This window comes from Cotesia glomerata, linkage group LG6 (assembly GCF_020080835.1).
Source record: "Cotesia glomerata isolate CgM1 linkage group LG6, MPM_Cglom_v2.3, whole genome shotgun sequence".
Lineage (NCBI taxonomy): Eukaryota > Metazoa > Arthropoda > Insecta > Hymenoptera > Braconidae > Cotesia > Cotesia glomerata.
In genome coordinates, this window is record NC_058163.1 from 5,196,498 (window position 1) to 5,217,398 (window position 20,901).

The 20,901-nt window shown below is 30.0% G+C and overlaps 1 protein-coding gene across 1 annotated transcript; it reads right to left on the reverse strand.

The window, feature by feature from the left end:
- Window positions 1-10,158: 10,158 nt before the first annotated feature.
- On the reverse strand, window positions 10,159-19,909 carry LOC123267643 (transcription initiation factor TFIID subunit 6-like). Its single transcript, XM_044732377.1, has 6 exons — window positions 19,638-19,909; window positions 16,700-17,018; window positions 13,939-14,546; window positions 12,316-12,495; window positions 10,763-10,976; window positions 10,159-10,651 (listed from the first exon to the last, which is right to left on the reverse strand). Exons 1-6 carry the CDS (start codon window positions 19,788-19,790, stop codon window positions 10,221-10,223), a joined length of 1,905 nt encoding a protein of 634 aa, XP_044588312.1. The 5' UTR covers window positions 19,791-19,909; the 3' UTR covers window positions 10,159-10,220.
- Between the last annotated feature and the right edge of the window lie 992 nt (window positions 19,910-20,901).

The following is a 20,901-nucleotide window of genomic DNA, read 5'->3' on the forward strand; positions in this document are numbered from 1 at the left end:
GAAATAGTAGCTCTTCAAAATGATCAAAATAGTAAAAATTACGTTTTTGGAAACTTCATTTATGTATAACTGTTGATAGAAAAAAGATAGTTAATTTTTGTTAAATTTTTGTGAAAGCTCACAAAATTACCCCTAATTTGATGTATATAACGTTAACTTCTTGACAATTATTAGTTATTATATCGAAGTTAAGAGTTAAATTGAACCATTTTCAGCCAATTTGTAATACAACCTACTTATGTATGTTAAAATAAATTTCATTCAGTGTCTAACAAAAGTTTTTGAGACAAGATGATAATTCATTCTATGAAATCTACCTTCCATTTCGGGTGTGGTCGAATGGCGTTTTTTTTTCGGTTTATTATCAATTATAGGTTATAGTAAAAAAAAAAATTGCAAATGTAATAGAAATTATTACTCTACAACTCAATTTATCTCAACAAATATTTATTTAAGTGAAAAAACAGATGCCATCTCCATCGTCAGGATCATCTGTACCTAAAATTATTAAAAAAAAAAAGATTTTTTAATTTTTTTTTTGAACATAACTTGATAATAATAAAAAAATGTATAAACTATTACCATTGCTGAAAATTAAACTTTAATAATACCGATGATATTTTTGTGGGACGGTGCCTAATATACAAAAATGATTTGGGTCATCAAACTTGCTTCGAGATATTGATAATAAAGAATCATAACAATTCTCAAGAACAAAATTCTTTTTGAATGACTTTTTTAAAATTACAGTTCTAAATGGCTTACAAAACTCTTTTTTTAATGTAAATACATCTGAAGTAAAAAAAAATCAATTTAGTAAAACTTTGAGGCTAAATTTATTAACTTGAAGACATATACTGCTTGTTCTCACGTTGTTATAAATTTTTTTATTATTATCAAGTAATGTTCTAAAAAAAAATTAAAAATTCTCTTTTTTTTTTATAATCTTAGGTACAGATGATCCTGACGATGGAGATGACATAGGACTAATACCCGGATGAATTTATTTTTAACTTCCCGCTAAGAAAATCAATGATTTTCGAAAAATCGGGAAGTTCAGTCGGGCATCCAGCGTCACCCCCAGATATCGGATAAATGGTTGCGATGCGATCTCCTGCTCGCCGACATTCAGCTTGATGTTATCTACGATCTTTCTGCTGGTGATGAGCACAGCTTCAGTTTTGTGCTTGGCTAACTCCAACTTCATCATCTCCATCCATAGGTTAATCCGGCTAAATGTGATATCGAAAGCCAGATTGATCTCTTCCAAGTGTTTCGCGACAATCACTACCGCTACATCATCGGCATATGCTTGTTGCTTGTTGTTGTTTGAAACTTGTTGTTTCACCTCTGATGGTAATGCAACTCTCAGGAGACCATCATACATGATGTTCCACAGCAAAGGACCCAAAACCGAGCCCTGTGGCACTCCTCCGGTTATTTCGTACTCCCTTGGACCGTTTTTCGTGTCATATTTGAGGACTTTGTCTGTAAAGTAGTTTGCTACCATTCTGCGCAGGTATCCTGGCACTTCTTTATCTTCGAGAACTCGCATGATGCAGTCCCAGTTAGCGGAATTGAAGGCATTTTTGATGTCCAAGGCAGCTACTAAACAATACTTCTTTCTGCCACGTTCCCATCTCTTTGCAGATCACTTTGGACTCCTCCTTAAGAATGTTTGCGATGGTCTGTTCCAGGCCTTGGCCTTTGTCCACGTTCTTCCGCGAAATCGTAATCAGCAAGTCCCCGCTTCTGGTCTTGTTGATCTTGTCCACCGTTGTGCGAACCTGCTCATCAGGGACGTCCTTCTTTATGCGACGCAGAATCTCGGCGTACTTTGCTTTCTCAGCCGGGCGGATGATCAGTGCGTCGGGTCTGATCCATTTGAGCGGTTTTTTGCGCTTAGGCTCCGGCCTGGGCTTCTTTGAAGGCTCCTTTGGGAGCTGTTCTTTGGCTAACCTCCGTTTTTCTTTCCTTGTGTGGACATCTTTCCAATCAGTCGCGTCTTTTTTTTCGGCGTTCTGCTTCATCACGTTTTTCGGAGGACTTGGTTTCAAGTCCTTTCTCTTCGTCAATCGCCCATCTATTCCATCTAGGGAGTTTCGGTCCTTCCTCTTGTTAGACTTGTTGGAAGTATGACCTTCGTCTTTAGCATCAGATTCACCGTCACCATCGCCTCCGGTGTCCATTGATTCTTCGATCTCCACAGTAAGTTGACTGCTCTTCTCCGGCGTAAGACGAGGAGTGAGTCGTCGAGGTGACTGCCATTCTTCGTCCAGTTTTTTAAACCTTCGAAGGGTGTTAACTACCCCGGTTGCCTTGGCCTTTACCTCTTTATGGATATTGACTTTTGATTGGACAAACTCATGCAGTTCGCTGGTCAGCTTTTCGAGGCGTTCCAGCGCTTGCGTCCGCTTCATCTCAGCGCTTGCTGTAATCGCTGCTTCTTGGGCGTGAAGCCCACTAATACTCCTGTCCTTTTCTTGTTTTTTCGTTTCTTCCATGATTTTGAGTGATACTCCAAAGGTCGTCTCCGAACGCGATGCCTCCGGAAGAGGAGGGGTGATCACTCTTACAGCTACCTCCATTGCTATAAGAGCTTTCGGTCATTGAAGCGGGAAATCTCAACCGCTTCGACCCTGCACCTGCTTCCTTCATCGGCTTCTTCTTGCTCCCGTGAGTGCGGCAAGTAGATGCCGGGAGTTACCACGTACACCGCGCTATAAGGATCATTTCGCACATCTCTTTCGAGCAGCGTCACCGTATGCGCTTGCGTACATGACCCTTGGTCAGATGGTGTGACCAACCCTTCCTGCCGAAAGGGGAGTTTTCGTTTTTTACCGCGAGAGCTATTTTATTTCGCTCTTACCCTCTGCCCCGAAGAACAGCGAGCTTTCTCCGACCCACAAGGATACACGGACGGTGGCTGTTACTCTTCAGCTCCGATGTCTGATTTGGTCCGCGAGGGCTATTTTATTTCGCCCCAATCCGCCGATCTTACGACCGGTTAGGACCCCCCTATCCGCCACCTGGGGACGCGCCCGGTGGGAGTTTGGCTTCTTCCGACGGGCGTGCGTGTGTGTGTGTGTGTGTGTGTGACTATGTGACTCGCTTATAACTTTTGAACGACTGAACCAATCGGAACGTACTAAACGGCGTTCTAAAGAGTTCCCTTAAACTTAGATTTCCTGAGAATTTGAACCGATTCGGACCGATAGATTTTGAGAAATTTTGAAAAATCTCAAAAAAAATAAGAAAAAAATCATTTTTGAAAGTGGTTTTTTTTGGAATATCTTTTAAACGGCTCTATCGATCAACTTCAAAAACTAATCCGCCCTTAAGCTTGAAAAACCACGCCGATCGTCGCTAATCCGGTCAAAATCGGTTGATTCATTCGAGAGATATCGTGAACGAAAGAAAACCGAAAAAAGTGTTTTTTTGACATAACTTCGTCATTTCTTCTCGGATCGTTTTTGATGATACAAAATAATTTCAGAGCTTAGAAAACCGCGTCGATCGCCGCCAAAAACATGGAAATCGGTTGATTGGTTCGAGAGATATTCTCGATAAAATATTTGGAAACAAGTGTTTTTTTAACATAACTCCGACATTTTTTGGAATAACTTTTAAACGGCTGCACTTATCGATTTCAAAAACTAATCAGCTATTAGCATGAAAAAATTACGTCGATCGCCGTCAAGCCGGTCAAAATTGGTCAATTCGTTCAAGAAATATCTTGAAAGAAAGAAAACCAAAAAAAGTGTTTTTTTGGAATTACTCCAAATTTCCTAGTTTTATCAATTCAAACTTGAAGATTCGTCATGAAACTAAAAAAATTGCGTGAAATACTGCCAACCGCGTGAAAATCGGTTGATTCATTTAAAAGTTAGTGCGGTTTGAAAATTTTAAAAATATTGTTCTATGATACTTCTATCAGACTTTTAAGCTCGAAGAGCTCAAAAACGTCATTAGTACAGTTTTATGCACCTAGGTATGGAATTAGCGGGAAGCTGCACGGATAGCCTTCAGGGTCTACCGTTTTTCTAATTTTTTTGGTTCAATTGACCCCTTTCTCCCCTAGTCGCTATTTCAAAATTTATCAGTTGATATACCTAAAGAAGTGTGTCAAGTTTTGTAAGAATCTAATGTGTATGCCTATTGCGTGGTAATAAAAATTGCTATAATGATTAAATCCGTTATTTACTATTAACACCATCCAGTCTCATCTACAAATATTAACAATTAAAAAAAAAATTATTAGTCATTCCTCGCAGGCATCAAACTTCTAGACTAGAGCAAAAGATTGGAAATACAAGTTGAAAAATTTTCTCTACTGAAACAAGATAAAATTAGATTAAAATTTTGGTACTTGATAAATGTAAACTGATTTGATTTTATTTGTTCAGAATAAACCAGTTTCAACTTTATCTCATATTTAAGCTCATTATTATTATGTATGATAATTATGTCATAATTGGAAGCGTGTGACACGATGGAGTACTAATTGAGAAAGAAATAAATTATGCGAATGTACATTTATAAATATATTGCTGCAGAGCTTTGTCATGATTGTTATAAAATTGCTCTCGGTCAGGAAATTCCTAAGTACGCCAGCACTTGCAAATTTATAAAGAATTCATGTGAGTTCTGTGTGGTTATAAAGCATGATTATCAAAAGAAATCAGTCGTCGATCGTACTTGGAATTAAAAACTTCAATCAACTTAATCTTTGGCAGAGTAATAAAATATACCCGCTAATTAAATACGTAAACATTGATATCTTAGCAAATAATTTTCGCATAAAAAACTAAAGCGTCGTTTTTTTCAAAAGCTACGAAAAAAATTTAGAAGAACCTGCCAAATTTATTTTTATCTCTCCTTTACATGAACGTGGTCATTTTGTTTGTGGGTATTTTGTGGTCGTGATAAAAAATTTTTAAACATCAAGATGAAGTTTTTTAGACACTTACTTATACTTTCCCTTTCATTTATAATACCTTGGACACACAGTGAATTATTCCAATTCAAAAACTTCTCACTAACTTATCGGAAAATTGTAAGTAAAATAGAAGAAAGAAATTCTTTCATTAAATTGTTAAAGTTATTGCTTTCAATTATAATTTAACTTTCCGTTAATAATAGAAATCAATATCAATGGAATCGTGCATTTCTGAAAAATTGAATCCAGTTGTATCGAATGACATCAGAAATGTTATCGGTGAATCATTATGGTCCAAAAAAATCATACCAACAATTTCAATCGCCAAGAACTTTGGAATCAGTAATGATAGTGTAATTTTTTTACCAAAATTCCTAACATACATTCTGTCTACTAACGAACTTCGAACAGTCCTCAAAAAAATAAAATCTTTGCCGTGGTGGAATATCAAATCTTATTTTTTCATCGTAGAAGTTTCTCGAAACTGTAATGATAATGATGCTTGGAAAATTCTTCAGGTCATGTGGAAAATGAATTTACTGTCATCCCTTTTTATTTGTCGTGACACTTTATTAGTTTTATTAACTGTTACATTGTATACGTACAATCCCTACGCTAATTATGCACCACACCCATGGCAACATGTGAACACTATATTTAATAAAAAAGGTCAGCAATGGACACTGTTTAAGAAGTTGGACTCATCAGGTATATCAATCAAAATTCGTTCCACAGAAAAATTTGTAAGATCTCAAAAATCGACTAAACGGTTAATTTAATCTTCAATTTTTTAATTAGGTCGACCTGGTTGCAGTGAGTTGTTTTTTGATAAAACAAAACTTCTTAATGGATCTAAAGTCATTGCTATAAACCATTTTTTTCGCTGTACGGTACAAGTGGCTTACGATGTCAACTCGATAAAACATCAAATGCCATACATGAAGAGAACTATGATTAAAGAAATTTTCTCTATTTTAAACGTAAGACCTATAATTTATTACTCTGATTCCACAAAGATGAAAGGCCCTATAATTCAAACCCGCGAAAAATTGCTCAACGATATGATCAATGGTATATATGATATTTCCTTAATGTACTTCACTTTCACAGATGATACTGTTGACTATCTTTATCCAAGAATTCCCGACAATTTTTACACGCTTTATATTAGCTTCACTTGTATGTCAGTTTGTTTGTCAGTTTGTATGTCAGTTTGTCAGTATGTCAGTAACTCTCCGTGGGTAATCTGCGCGCCTGCGGCCTTCCTTGGTTCTGGTAGCCGTTTCTCAGGCTCGCTCTCCGAAATCGAACTCTGATTCCCCGTATTTATAATATTTATAAATAATTACTTTTTTTTATATTAGCTTCACTTGTATGTCAGTATGTCAGTATGTAACTCTCCGTGGGTAATTTGCGCGCCTGAATATTTTTGATAATCAACAAATAATAGTTTAAAAAAACTAAAAAATCACGCTTTTATAAATAAACCAAACTAAAAAGTAAAAAATAAATAATAGTTTAAAAAACCAAAAACTAAAACACGCTTTTTATAGAAAACCAAACTAAAAATAGAAAATAAATTTAAATTAAGAATAGTGTTAAAAATTTCAATAAATATAAATTAATAATAGTGTAAATAAAAAAATGTATTTTATTTTAAAAAGCGTGGGGTGCTTTTTAAGATATTATCAAAATGATAATCACTCTACTCATATCTGTCAATAAAATATTTATAACTATTGACACCATGCACCTCACGCTTTTTTTAAAATAAAATACATTTTTTTTATTTACACTATTATTAATTTATATTTATTGAAATTTTTAACACTATTCTTAATTTAAATTTATTTTCTATTTTTTAGTTTGGTTTTCTATAAAAAGCGTGTTTTTAGTTTTTTTAAACTATTATTTATTTAATAGTCACCCATCACAATAAAGTTCCTTTTTCTTTAGATAAAATGGAATCTGTTTTTAGTATTGAAGTAATTATTCTTACTGTTATTGTTTTTGCAATAACGTGGATTGTATTGAAACTCCGTAAAAGGCCCTCAATTGGATCAGGGTTACTCGAAATTCTGCGATTAATATTAAGTACAAGTATTCTTTTAAAATTCCACAAAAGTTCGCTAAAAATTTTCGTGGTTTTTATCCTGGTTTTTGTTATGTTTATGAATAATATTTATCAAGGCCATATGTCAGTATAATCAACAAAATTATACCGGGAAGAAATAAATAGTATCACCGACTAACAAAATTCAAAATATACTATTTATATGCAACCACATTTTCAAAAAATTTTCGGAGTTAATTTGTGGACAGATGCTCAGAAAAAATATGTCCAGTTTGGAAATAGTTATGTTTGTAGAAATATTTATCGCAGTAATAACTCTCGGAAAGCATGTCTAACGAATGCAATCCATGGACAGGAAGTTATAGATAATAATTTACGTGTATTTTTACATGGTAGTCAACAATTTTGTAGTTTCGTAATTCGGAATGACTGGCCTCTTAAATCTCGAGTTGACCATATCATGTCACAATTATCTAAAGGGGGTTTTTTGCATTATTGGGACAATCGTGCAAACAGTAAACTACTAAGAGTACTAAACTTTAGGGAAAATGAAATATTCATTCAGTATCGACCAATTGTTATGTCAGATTTATATTCGACTTTTTTATTTTTGGTTATTTCTTTATCGATATCAATTCTTGCTTTTATTGTTGAAGTTTCGATTCCACGATTGCGCTCATGCATAAAATAAAGGCAATCAACACTAATGAGTTATGAAAACACTATTAAACGTTTAAAATTACTAGAATTTAATTTGCGCGCGCAAGCCGCGCCTTGACTATAGAGTTTGCATATATTTTCATGCATATGATATATTCGACCAATCACATCACGAATAGATTGGTTTCACATACATTTCATCTCAATTTTATTATGGGACCAGAATTCAAATTTGCGCGCGCAAGCGCGCGCCTCATATATATGGTCATGATATATTTATGTGTAGTTTATGTAGATTATATTCACTTTCAACCAATCAGAATGAAAATAATTATTTTCAACCAATCACATTACGAATAAATTGGTTTCACATACATTTCATCTCAATTTTATTATGGGACTAGAATTCAAATTTGCGCACGCAAGCGCGCGCCTCATATTTATGGTCATGATATATTTATATGTAGTTTATGTATATTATATTCACTTTCAACCAATCAGAATGAGAATAAATATTTTCAACCAATCACATCACGAATAAATTGGTTTCACATACATTTCATCTCAATTTTATTATGGGATAGAAGAAATATAAATTACAATTATCGACTTGAATTCTTGTTTGTCATGAACACGTTGATTTTGAAATAATTTCATAGAATAATTTTTTAATTGCATTAATTAATTTGTAAACAATTATTGAAAAAACGGCTAAGAAAATGTTTACTTTTAATTTGGTACACTTGGCTCAAAATTATATTATTTCTCAATAAAAAAAAAAAAAAATTTACTCTCAGATTAACTAAACTCTTGCATGAAAATTGAGTTAATTTCTACGATTTATTACAGTTTCAAACATCACTTAAGCCTTTCTAAGTAGTGTGAAACTATAAAAATTACATTTCAGACAATTTTATGCTCTGCAAATGTTACCATATCTATCTATTAGGGTGATTCAAAAACTTTTAATTTTTTTTTTTTTTTTAACTCTTACCCTCTCAAATGTTTCTATTTGATTTAAAAAAAATCCTCACTAAACATGAGCCCTATAGCTCAACTCTAAGGGGTCGCTTTTTTTATTTTAGTTTCCCATTTAATTAACATGGGAAAAATTCTTTTTTGTTTTAAATTGAATTTACACATAATTTACGCAATTTTTAACAAAAAACGATTTTATATTCTTAAAGTAGAGTCTTTGAGCTTTACAAAACTCTAAGACAAAGTATGATTATCTCTACGAAAAGACTAGTTACAGCCATTTAAAAATGACTAAATTTTGAAATTTAAAGAAATAATTGGCAATTGGGTCATTCCATGTCAGATCGACAAATAGTTGGAATCGATCTCTTTCGATTTGGACAAATTTTTATCAGAAGTTTTCGTTTATCATAAAACGAAGTTCTGCCAAAGGAAAAACAATAAAAAAATTTTTTCCAAAGATGTGCAAATTTAAAATTTCGCAATTTTTTCAGTTTTTCAATTTTGTTTTTGTAATATCTCGAACGCTATTGTAGATATAGGAATGGCCTTTTATTTGTTTAAAAGGGGACACTTAGGGTTATTGAAAAAAAAAATATTTTGGAAAAAAATTTTCAAAAATGCCAAATTTGTCAAATTTTGAATTTTTGAAAATCGTTAAAAATGACGATCGAAGTTAAAATTTTAGCTCAATTTTTTTTGTATAAGACATAGTATTCATCTTAAAAAATTCTGAAATTTTTAGAAGGGTGTTTTTTTTTTCAAAAATATCAATTTTTTAATTTCAAAAAAAAATTTTTTTTCGTTTTTTGCAATTTTTAAATAAGGTAAAGTTATGCAGATACATAGTACTGTAATTTTGAGGATTAAAACTTGAATGCATCACGTGGAAATATTGAATAATAAATTAATTTCAATTTTTTTTTTATTTTCCATGCGTTAAGGATGACTTTGAGATCATGTCCAAAAAATATTGAATAATAAATTAATTTCAATTTTTTTTTATTTTTTGGGATTCATAAATTCAGTGCTCATTTTTTGGGATCTTGATTTTCAGGCGATAATGAGAAGCGAGTTTCATTTAATAACTTGACAAAATTCTAACCGCACTTCATGCAGCCAGTATTTACCTATTCTTTATCGAAGTAGATTAGAGCTGAGATTGATAATCGCTGTTCGAAAGGTGTAATAAAATATATTGTAAGTGACACGAAGTTCACCGGGTCAGCTAGTATACTATATATTCTATGAAATATTGCAACAAAGACAGTACAGTGGCTCTCGATGAGCGTAAAAAGAAAAATAGATGAGAAATATTCTTAAGATAGAAAATCTACTTCTTTTCATTTACAATTAAAATTTGCCTTCAATTAAAAAAAAAAAAAGCACAAAAGCATTAAAAAGTACTGAAATAAATACACAATATTGTATACTAATATCATGACCAAAATTTTTAAAAAATTTATTACATCTGTACTTAAAATTATAAATATTTGTACAAGTTGATTATTAATAAAATAATAACTAACATAATAAAATAAAATTCAATATATTTGATTTTTTTATAAATCACATTAACGAGTGATCATCAAAAGGGCTGAGTGGCTGATCAGTACTTGTTTGCGTTATCAAAACGTTGGGCGGATTCGTGCTGACTGATGAAACTTGTGAAACAGTTGGAGTACTTACATGGCTGGTATTAGCCATACAAACAACAACCAATTTAGAACTATTAGGTTGTATCTGGGATTTTTGCTGAATACTAGTTGACATAACTTTTATTTGTTGAGGCGACTGTTGTTGGCCGGGCTGAGATTGCTGTGGTTGTTGCTGTTGATGCTGCTGTTGTTGAATAGTGGTACTTGTTGGTGTTTGAGATCTCGATTGTAGAATAACATATTTTTGTCCAACAGGCGTTGAAGAGACCGTCGGATTTCTACCCGGACCAACTACTATTGTTCGTTGCTGACTTGGGCTTGGATTTGTCACTGAGATATGCTCTATAAAATAATTTATATTTATTCACATGTTTAACGTTAATCAGTTTTCTATGATCAATTTTCAAGAATGTGTAAAAAATTTTACAGCATCAATTTAATAAAAAGAATTACCGCTTTGAATTAAACTCTTGCTGCTTATAGTGGGATTTTGTTGCTGATTAGTTGTTAAACTAACGGCTGTTGGAGTTACTGCTGTCAGAGGTTGCGTACGTGCTTTTGCAACAGCTGAACATAACATTGGACCCATGTAACCGTAGTCGAGTTTATATTCTTCCACAAAGTCTGGTGGTGAGCGTATTGTTTTCAAAACTGGAGCGACGGTTTTCTGTAAATGAGATAATATATTTTTAAAAAACTATTATTAATTAATTCATGATATCAAATATAGAAAAGAAAATAATTGTTTAGTTTTACGTATCTGGAATGCACTGCCAGCTGAGACTGTGGCTGTAGATAATTTGGTTGAATTTAAAAATGCTTGATTCAATCACTTTTTTGAACATGACAATTAACAATTGCAATCTTTATTTTGGATCGTATTTAAATATTTTTTCTTGTAGAATTATTATGACTTTAAATTAAGTTATTTGTTTGTATTAAATAATCTATTTGGATTTTATAACATTTGAAATTAAATCTAATTGTAAACCTTTAATTAGTTAAGTAATCTTGTAACCTATGTAAACCAATGTAATTTAAATATTGATGGCTTTGAGGGAGCTTAGGTTCCAGAGCCAAATAAATTTTTTATCTATCTATCTATCTATATCTATCTATAATATTTAAGCCTATAAAAATATTTACAATTTTTTTCTTTTTTAACAATCACGTATTTTTTTTGTTTATTAAAAGTAAAACAATTTAAGAAATTATTTTTTGAAAAAATAATTTAAAAAATCAAACAATTAAAATTTTTTAAATTTTTTGTCTTAATTTATTTATTTTTACACGTAGAATACAAACAAAAAACTAAAAATCGTTCAACTTGGTAAAAAACGCAAACAAAATTTTTAAAGCTAAAAGAGAATATATAAAAAAATAGTCAAAATATCTTTTAAGCACCTCAAAACGTCGACATCTGATGAAAAATTAATTTTTAGAATTAGAACTTACAATACTATTACAGTCCAATTTTTTGAACTATTCAATTTTTTTTTCAACAGAAATTAAAAATTTTATTTTAATTTATTTCAATGAATTTCAACAAAATACCAAAAAATTAAAATTTCAAAAAATTGGAATTTGTCAATATTTTCAGGCTGGCTTCCAACTATCAATGTTTTCATTAGATTTCGAAGATTTCTATATTATAGGTAGTCCTTAGAAACTATTTTGACTTTTTTTTTATATATATGCACTTTGAGCTTTAAAACTTTTTTTTGCGTTTTCTAATCAAATTTTTGCTTTATTATATTTTCAAATTGATTGAAAAAAAAAAAATTTTATACACCCTTTTGGCATTAGTAACGCGACATTTTATTAACGGTCCACCATGAAATAGGAATAAAAACTTTCAAAATGGCAATTTATTAATTTTTTATATCAAAAAAATTAAACAACTGTAAAAGTAAACAATGATTGAAAAAAAGAAATCTAAAACACCAGACGATGATTGATATTTTTAACCAAAATATAAAAATATATAAAAAAAAAAAAAAACTTACCATTAAAACCGTTTTAATATGTCCAGCAGCATTTTTATCAATATTAGATGTTAATCCTTCCGCAGAGTTTTCAATACGGTCTGAAATAGATTTTATTTTTGGTATCACCAAAGATTTGATTACTTCAGGGCCCAATTCACAAAGACCGCTTATTGCCCCATAAAGTGATGCTAACGGAGTCTGAAAAATTTATTATTTTTTAATAATGACATAAAGTTTTGAATAAACGAGAAACATTAATTATAATTAAGGTAGTTGTCGTGGTTAAAACATAGCGTCAGAAAAGTCTAAATTTTTGAATACTTATTAAGGACATGATGATACAATTACCCTTAAAATTTGAAGTCAATTGACCACCTATAACCCGAGATGAATTCAATTAAAAATTGGATATTTAACATTGATTGCATACGCTCTCTGCAGTTCTGTACTAGTTTCTTAGTTATAAAAAAAAAACTAACTGGCAGAAACTTTCAAAAAACTGACAGTCTTTTAATGTATTTGTTGTGAGTTGAAAAAAAAATTTTTGACTGTCTGATTATTCATAAATAACGGATTAAAGTTCAACAATGAAAAAGTATATGGGTGATTCTCGGTAAGGATGTTTTTTGCTGTCCCGGGCATTTTTTTATTAGAAAAATTGTTATTTTGTTACTAAAAAACATTTATTACGAAAGTAAAAAAACATTTCTATTTGGAGCATTGAAAACTAAAATGAAATAAATTTTGGTTTTTTTGCTATAAATTCGTTAACCACCGAAATAACAGTCCCCTGGGCTGTCCCACTCCCAAAATTAAAACTTTAAGATCAAATTTTAAGTTATTCGTCCATAATATATCATTTGGTCCATAATGTTTATAAACTTAATTAGTTAACTAACAATATTCTTCAATAAAAAGTACCGAAAATTAACTTGTTTCATTAAATTTATTAAACCAAAGTTTGTCCCAGGCGTTTTAAGAACAGTCCCCTGCCAGAAGTTCAAAGCAAAAAAAAAAATCCAGCGTGTTATTTTACCTTTTGTAAGGTTTATAAGGATCTAACTAGCCTTGAGTTAATGACCATAGGGCTGTTAGGGCTTTATCGCCATTTAATTTAGTGTCAAAGCACCGTTTGTGCTGGAAATATGTGTCTGGGCCACTTCAAAACTCAGTTCCCTGGCAACTATTTTTATTTGTAATTTATCTATAAAATTGGATCCATAAGTCTTAATATTATTCTAATTAATGTAAACATTGATTGAGAACTTGAAAAGTTGAATGCATTGAAATAGTTTGCTTGATTTTTCTCAATTTGATAAAAAAAATCAGTCCTCTGGCAATCAGTCCCCTGTCATGTTACATGGCAAAAGATACACAAATATCGAAAAAGTAACAATTAATTCGGCTGTTTATTTATTATAACTAAGCTGATAGTTTTGTAGCCCTTGTTAATTTTTTTTCTAATAAAATCAAAAATAATTTGGTCGGACAATTTTGTACAGATTTAAGACGTCCTTACAAAGAATCACCCATATACTTTTGCAACGCGTATAATCTCTAATTTTTTGATAATATTGTACGACGACAACTACCTTAAGTGACACATTTCATGTGAGTAATTTTAGACTTATTAATACTTACTTGACTGTTTTTCGTTAAAGCGTGACTGAACATTCTGGTGACACGCGTTTGAACATTATTAGTCGAAGTGTTAAAATTCCGACATATCTGACCCATCAATCTTGATGCAAAATCACGTAGTGCCCAATGATTATCCGCCTCCGGTCTCATGCACAATTGCTTCGAGACAATACACGTAGCAACAGATGGTATGAGCTCATGAAGATATTTTTCCAAGTACAAACTCGGATTATCGAGCAACGCTTTAACCATTCTCATCAGGTAAATCAATAATGCCAGATTATTTTGTACTACGTTAACTCGAACACCCTCGGCAATAAATGTGCACATCCTAGCCAGCATTTCATGGAGTCCTGGATCTGCGGATAGCGATTGAAGGGCCTCAGCTCTACGCGCTTCATCAGAACCCACACAAGCTTCTGTGATTTCTTTGTAGTACAACTGCTGCTCCACACTTAACTCATGAGTCGCCAATTGTTTAACATGAACTGTTTCAACATTTCGCAGCTTTTGGCTTTTACCTCCACCTCCTGGTTTTCCAACACCAACGTTCGTTGTCTTGGCAACAAGCTTCGCTGTTGGATCCACACTTTCAAGTTTTTGTGATTCTGAAAAGTATTTTAGAGTTAGTTAAATTCAAAATTATCTCAATAATAAAGAAAAAAATTGTGAAAATAATTATAATATAATTAGCAAGCATCTCACTATTTTTTCTTTGTTTTATTTGCGAAATAAATTAATACTAATAAAATATTGTTAAAAATTGCATTCATAGTTATGTAAGTTTTCTGCACGTAGAATTTTTTATTTTTTGGTGAAGAAAAATCTAAAAAGCAGTTCAGATGTCTGCTAGTTTTAACCTATATAATTAAGAAATAAAGGAAAATTTATCTCTGGCGTTTTTATGGGATAAAATGAGTTTTTTAAATTAAATTTAATATCATTGGAAAGGTTGAGATGTGCCTTTTTAATGTTGCATATGCTTTTCAGCAATTGTTATTTATTATGAAAAAAAATTAGTCAATAATTTATTTTTTGATAAAAATAAATTCCTGTTTTTTTTTTTACTTGAAAAAAAATATTTTTATAAATTTATTTATAATTTTTAACAAATAAATTATAGTGAGAAAAATTTTTTTTAAACAGTTTTCTAGACCTTGTTTATTTTTCAAGAAAAATAAATAAATTTTCAAGTGTGCTAATTTCAGTGTCATTATGAAATTTTCTAATTTAATTTTTTTATAATCTATATAATTAAGAGAATAAAGAAACTTTTGTTTCTAGGGTATTTATATGATAAAATGAGTTTTTTAAATTAAATTAATTATTATTAGAAAGATCGAGACCTGAATTTGTACCTTTTCAATTTTTTATATGCTTTTCTAAAATAGTTAATTTATTATAATAAGTTTTCGAAGTAGTTAGAAATAGATTTGAATTTCGCGATAAACAAAATTTGTTTATTTATTTATTTTGTTTTGTACATGTCAATGTGGTTATGTCAAAAATTAATTTATATAATTAAGAGACTAAGAAAATTTTTCAAAGGGTATATCTTTATCGTAAATTGGTTTTGATATTTTTTCAGCGATAGTCAGTTATGATTTAAATAATTGAGAAAGTAAGGAAACTTTTGTGACGAGCATATTATTATTTTAAGAGGAATTTTTATAGTTTAATTTGGTATCATCAGAAAGGTCTTGATAAGAATTTGATGTCTTTTAATTTTGTAGATTTTTTAGTAGTCAATTTTTTATGTCACGTTTTTGGAGTAGTTTTTATTAGTTTGTTGGCTCTATAAATTTGTTTTGTCACATTTGTCTATTAAAGTATTATTAATCGATCCTGTGATAGCATTATTATTATTAAAATTTATTTAAAAAGTATCAAAACTATGTATAGTGTCATAAATGTCAAGAAATCATTAAGACAAAATTTAATAATCCACAAATCTTAGCAGTCACATAGTGTCTGCAGGTTGCTAGTATTATTTAGTAAAATTTTGTTTGCCGTAATTTATTTATTTCAAAAATTCTTAAAATTATCAAATATCTTCAAAATTAATTTTCATACAAATTATGGAAAAAATAAATATTGACATGTAGAAATTTAAAAAAATTATGAATGCAATTTTTCAGAAAAAATTTATTTTTTAAATAAAATTAAAAAATTATCAAGTGTCTAATCTATATTACTAATAGAATAAGAAAAATTTTGTTTCCAGGATAGTCGTATGATAAAATTTGTTTTTTAAGTGAAATTAAGTGTCATTGCAAAAGTCTTGACGTGAATTTGTGCCTTTTCAAAGTTTCATACAATTCTCACTGATAGTCAAGTTATTATGATAAGTATTTAGGCTGCATTCGAAAATGCTCTATCTCTAGATACATAATTCATAAATTACCTTTTATCTTGTGAACTATTGACATTTTTTAAGATATAAGCTCATTCTGATGTTACACTCATTGAGACCTTTCATTTGAGTACCCACATCAATTTTTCATATATTTATATATATCATATATATGTATATATGAAAAATATATCAAAATGCATGTGGGTACTCAAATGAAAGCTCTTGATGAGTGTAACATCGGGATGAGCTTATATCTTTAAAAACTTCAATATCTAAGAAAGTACAGTGCAATTTAACAAAAGTCATTATTTAATAAAGCAAAATTTTAATTTTTTATAGTTCATAAGTCACGGCAGTCACATAATGACTGCAGGATTGCTAGTATAATATAATTAAAATCCATACCTTTTGAAACAGGCGGTGGATTTTCAGGAATTGTTGGTTGAACTCCATCGATACAGAGCCAATGGGCCCGCAAAGTCACATCCAGTGGTAGTTTCGGCAATGCTGGTCCACTGGCCATCGATATCATCTCTTGCAAATCTAGTTCTTTATCTTCCACAAAATGCAGTTCGCGCCCCCCACCTGACGCAAACCGAAATGGGATATGCTCTTTGGCGAAGAATCCATAGGTTGGCTCAATATTTTTTATTTTAAGAGCATTGTCAATGTCGTGGGTAGTTAATTTTTGGCGTTTTCCGTGTCTCATAAATTTTGCCGCATCCTAAAAATTAAATATTTTTGATAGGTAATTAATGACAATAAATTTTAACATAAATTCAACAGATAGCTGGCAATGTTATAGATTTTTAAATAAATAAATTCATAAAAATTAATTTAGCAGATATTTTATAATTTTAAGAATTTTTTCAACAAATAAATTATGTTAAAGAAAATGAGAAAAAAAAATTGACATTTAGAAAATAAAAAATGCAATTTTTAAGAAATAATTTTTCGAAGCAAATTTATTTATTAAAAACAAATTAAAAAAGTCAAATAAAAAATACGAAAGCAATTTTTTCGTTTTTTTCACACTAATTTATTTTTTAAAAAAAACCTAAAAATGATATGACCCTGAAGTTAGCACATAGCCGACAAAAATGATTTTTAGTTACAGATATCTCGAGTAGGAATGGAGTTACGGCAAATGGACGCATATGAAATTATTTGGCGCGAAAAAATCTATATGTACAAAATTTTAAAATTTTGAAAAATATTTCAAAAATTTTTTATGACCGAAAATAATTTTTGGAAAGCTCTCAAAAAGTCCTGAATCATCCGAATTTCTCAAAAACTCGTTATTTTCAATTATCTATATGTACATTTTTTCGAATTGCGTTTTTTGTGCTGGGAGCTTTGGTTCAAAATAACTCCTTAAAAAATAATTTTATTCTTAAATAAAAAATTTTAAATACAGTTTTTCTAAAAATACACATGTACTTTTTTTGATTTTTCTGAAATTTGAATATTTTCAAAGATATCCACATCCAAAAATTTTTTTAATTTTTGGATACGGATATAAATTTGAAAAAAAAATTTTTCAGGAAAAAACAAAAAAGTACTTGTGTATTTATCAAAGAACTGTATGTTATTTTTATTTTTATTAGTAGTTTTATAATTATTTTTCTTAGTAGTTTTTCCATTTTTTTCAAAAATATTTAAAATTTTTGATTTTTTTTCTAATTTTTGTCTAGAATAAAAATTAAAAAAAAAAATTTTTTTTCGTTTAAATGAAATATGTACCTACTTATTTCTTAAAAATCTTCATGTACGTTTCCTAAAAACACCAATAATGCCTAATATCTATTAGTAATTATTAATAACATTAGTTTTTAAATTCTTAATTTAAAGAATCCACATAGTGTGCCATAGAACTACTTGTTATTGCATATACACTTCTCACAAAAATTAAGGACCAAGAAAAATATCTAAATTTTGGGGGGAATTTAAACAGGCTGTAATTTATCGAAAAATGGTCGTACGGTAAATAAAAAAAGGAAATTGTAGCTCTGTGTTTATTTTTAGGGTCTAAATTCCAAAATTTTTGTTTTTCATTTTTTTTCGAGTAATGTTAAGAAAACCACCGAGAAAAAAATTTTCGAAATGTTTTTGGTTATTTTTCTTTTAGTTTACGGGCTCGGAAAAAATTTTTTTAAATGAACCTCTTCATGGATCAGACAACTTGTTTGTTTAGCTTCAATTTGCTTTTTTTTAAAGACGTCAATACAAGCATTTCTCGCTGAGATATCGCTGTTAGAATGGAAAATGATCATTTTGTCTTTGATTATCGATATTTCAGCAACCAATAATCGTACAGAAAATACAAAAATGTAGTGACTCATTTTCTCACCGATTTTCATTGACTTCAAATTTATTTTCATTTTAATAAAAAGTGTGACCTTTTCGAAGCAAAAATTTTGGTCCCTTAATTTTTGTGAGAAGTGTATATGCAATAACAAGTAGTTCTATGGCACACTCTGTGGATTCTTTAAATTAAGAATTTAAAAACTAATGTTATTTATAATTAACAATAGATATTAGGCATTGTTGGTGTTTTTAGAAAACGTCCATGAAGATTTTTAAGAAATAAGTAGGTACATATTTCATTTAAACGAAAAAAAATTTTTTTTTAATTTTTACTCTATACAAAAATTTAAAAAAAAATCAAAATTTTAAATATTTTTTAAAAAAATGGAAAAACTACTAAGAAAAATAATGTACATACAGTTCTTTGATAACTACACAAGTACTTTTTTGTTTTTTCCTGAAAAAATTTTTTTTCAAATTCATATCCGTATCCAAAAATTTAAAAAAATTTTTGGATGCGGATATCTTTGAAAATGTTCAAATTTCAGAAAAATCAAAAAATGTACATGTGTATTTTTAGAAAAACTATGTGCAATTTTTTATTTAAGAATAAAATTATTTTTTAAGGAGTTATTTTGAACCAAAGCTCCCAACACAAAAAACGCAATTCGAAAAAATGTACATATAAATAATTGAAAATAACGAGTTTTTGAGAAATTCAGATGATTCAGAACTTTTTGAGAGCTTTCGAAAAATTATTTTTGGTTATAAAAAATTTTTGAAAAATTTTTCAAAATTTTGTACGTATAGATTTTTTCGCGCCAAATAATTTCATATGCGTCTATTTGCCGTAATTCCATTCCTACTCGAGATATCCGTAACTATATCAGATGTTTGTTGATTTCAGGAATTTGTAATTTACAGGTTAAATGTTGACAAAAATAGCAAAATAAGCTAAACTGATAAAAAAAATATGCATTATTTAAAAAGAATTTTGGAATTAAATAAATAAGTTAATTAAATTTTAAAGTAATACCTGAATAATTTCTTTAAGTCTATAGCTGACGTCCTCAGCAAGATCTTTTGCCGCCTCATCAGGGAGGTTACCTACGCCGATACTCTCGGCAATCACCTTCATCGATTCTTGGGACAATGTTGTTCCATAAACTGAATCACTTTCGGTTGACATTTTGTATTTTATTTAGAATTTTTTATTTTTTAAATTTTTTGTTAATAAATAAATATTATAAATTTTAGATTTGTTACAATCTAGTTCCACTCAGTTTCACTTGATACTTGACACACTGTTGATCTTTTTACTTATTGCTATCCAAAACACCCCACTCCTCCCCACTCCTAGACTATTAAAGTTAAGCGGGTGCTTATGCTTGGAAGGTAGATGTCGCTTCGACTGTCACATATAAATTGAATATACTATGCGTGTGTGATGCACCTAGTGCATCCAGTGATGCTACCTGTTATTAGAGCGCTATCTATTATGAGAGCGCGAATTCAAATGAAATATTCAAATTAGTAAATATTAAATGATTAAAATTAGTTAAATTTTATATTCGAAGTAAATATTCAAATCATTTATTTAATGCTTTTACTCTTACCAGTTGTAAATAATAAACATCTTTTGAAGTTAACTCCTTGCTCTTTTATTTTACAAAAAGAAAATAAAATAACATATTTCGGTACAAAAGGACATTGTAACCGTGAATTCTCAGAACTCCATAAAATTACTTGAATAATTTAAGGACGTTCCCCAAAGGAAAACACTTTTCTTGGAATATCGTTCAAATTCCTTGAATCCAGATACTTATAAGGGTGTCCTTTATACGTAGAAATTTTTTAAAACCCCTTCTTGCGAAAGTGCTAAATTTGGAATAATCGAAAGTTTAAAAATCACATATTTAAACATGTGATCCCTATCCCAACCCCTCATTGTAGCGCTTTACTTTTTTAAATAACTACAGTAATCTTTTCTTTAGAATTTTTATAAAAAACTGAAAATTGTTAATTGAACATATAATAAACATATTTCTCAAAAAATAACAAAAAGGAGCGGGTATTCATTTAGTTATAAAAAATGTTGAAAGTGAAAGTTACTTCTTTTTCACTTTTTTTCATTACTCGATCAAAGAGAGATGGTGGCTTCTTTGGCAAACGCTGCGTTGGGCGGAAGTTTTGCAAATACCCTAAAGGCGCAGCAAAGTTGTAAATAAATGCGAGTTAAGCGTTCACAAATAGGTTAACTGTAGTGGATGTTGTAAAAAAAAAAATGTGATTTCGTAAAT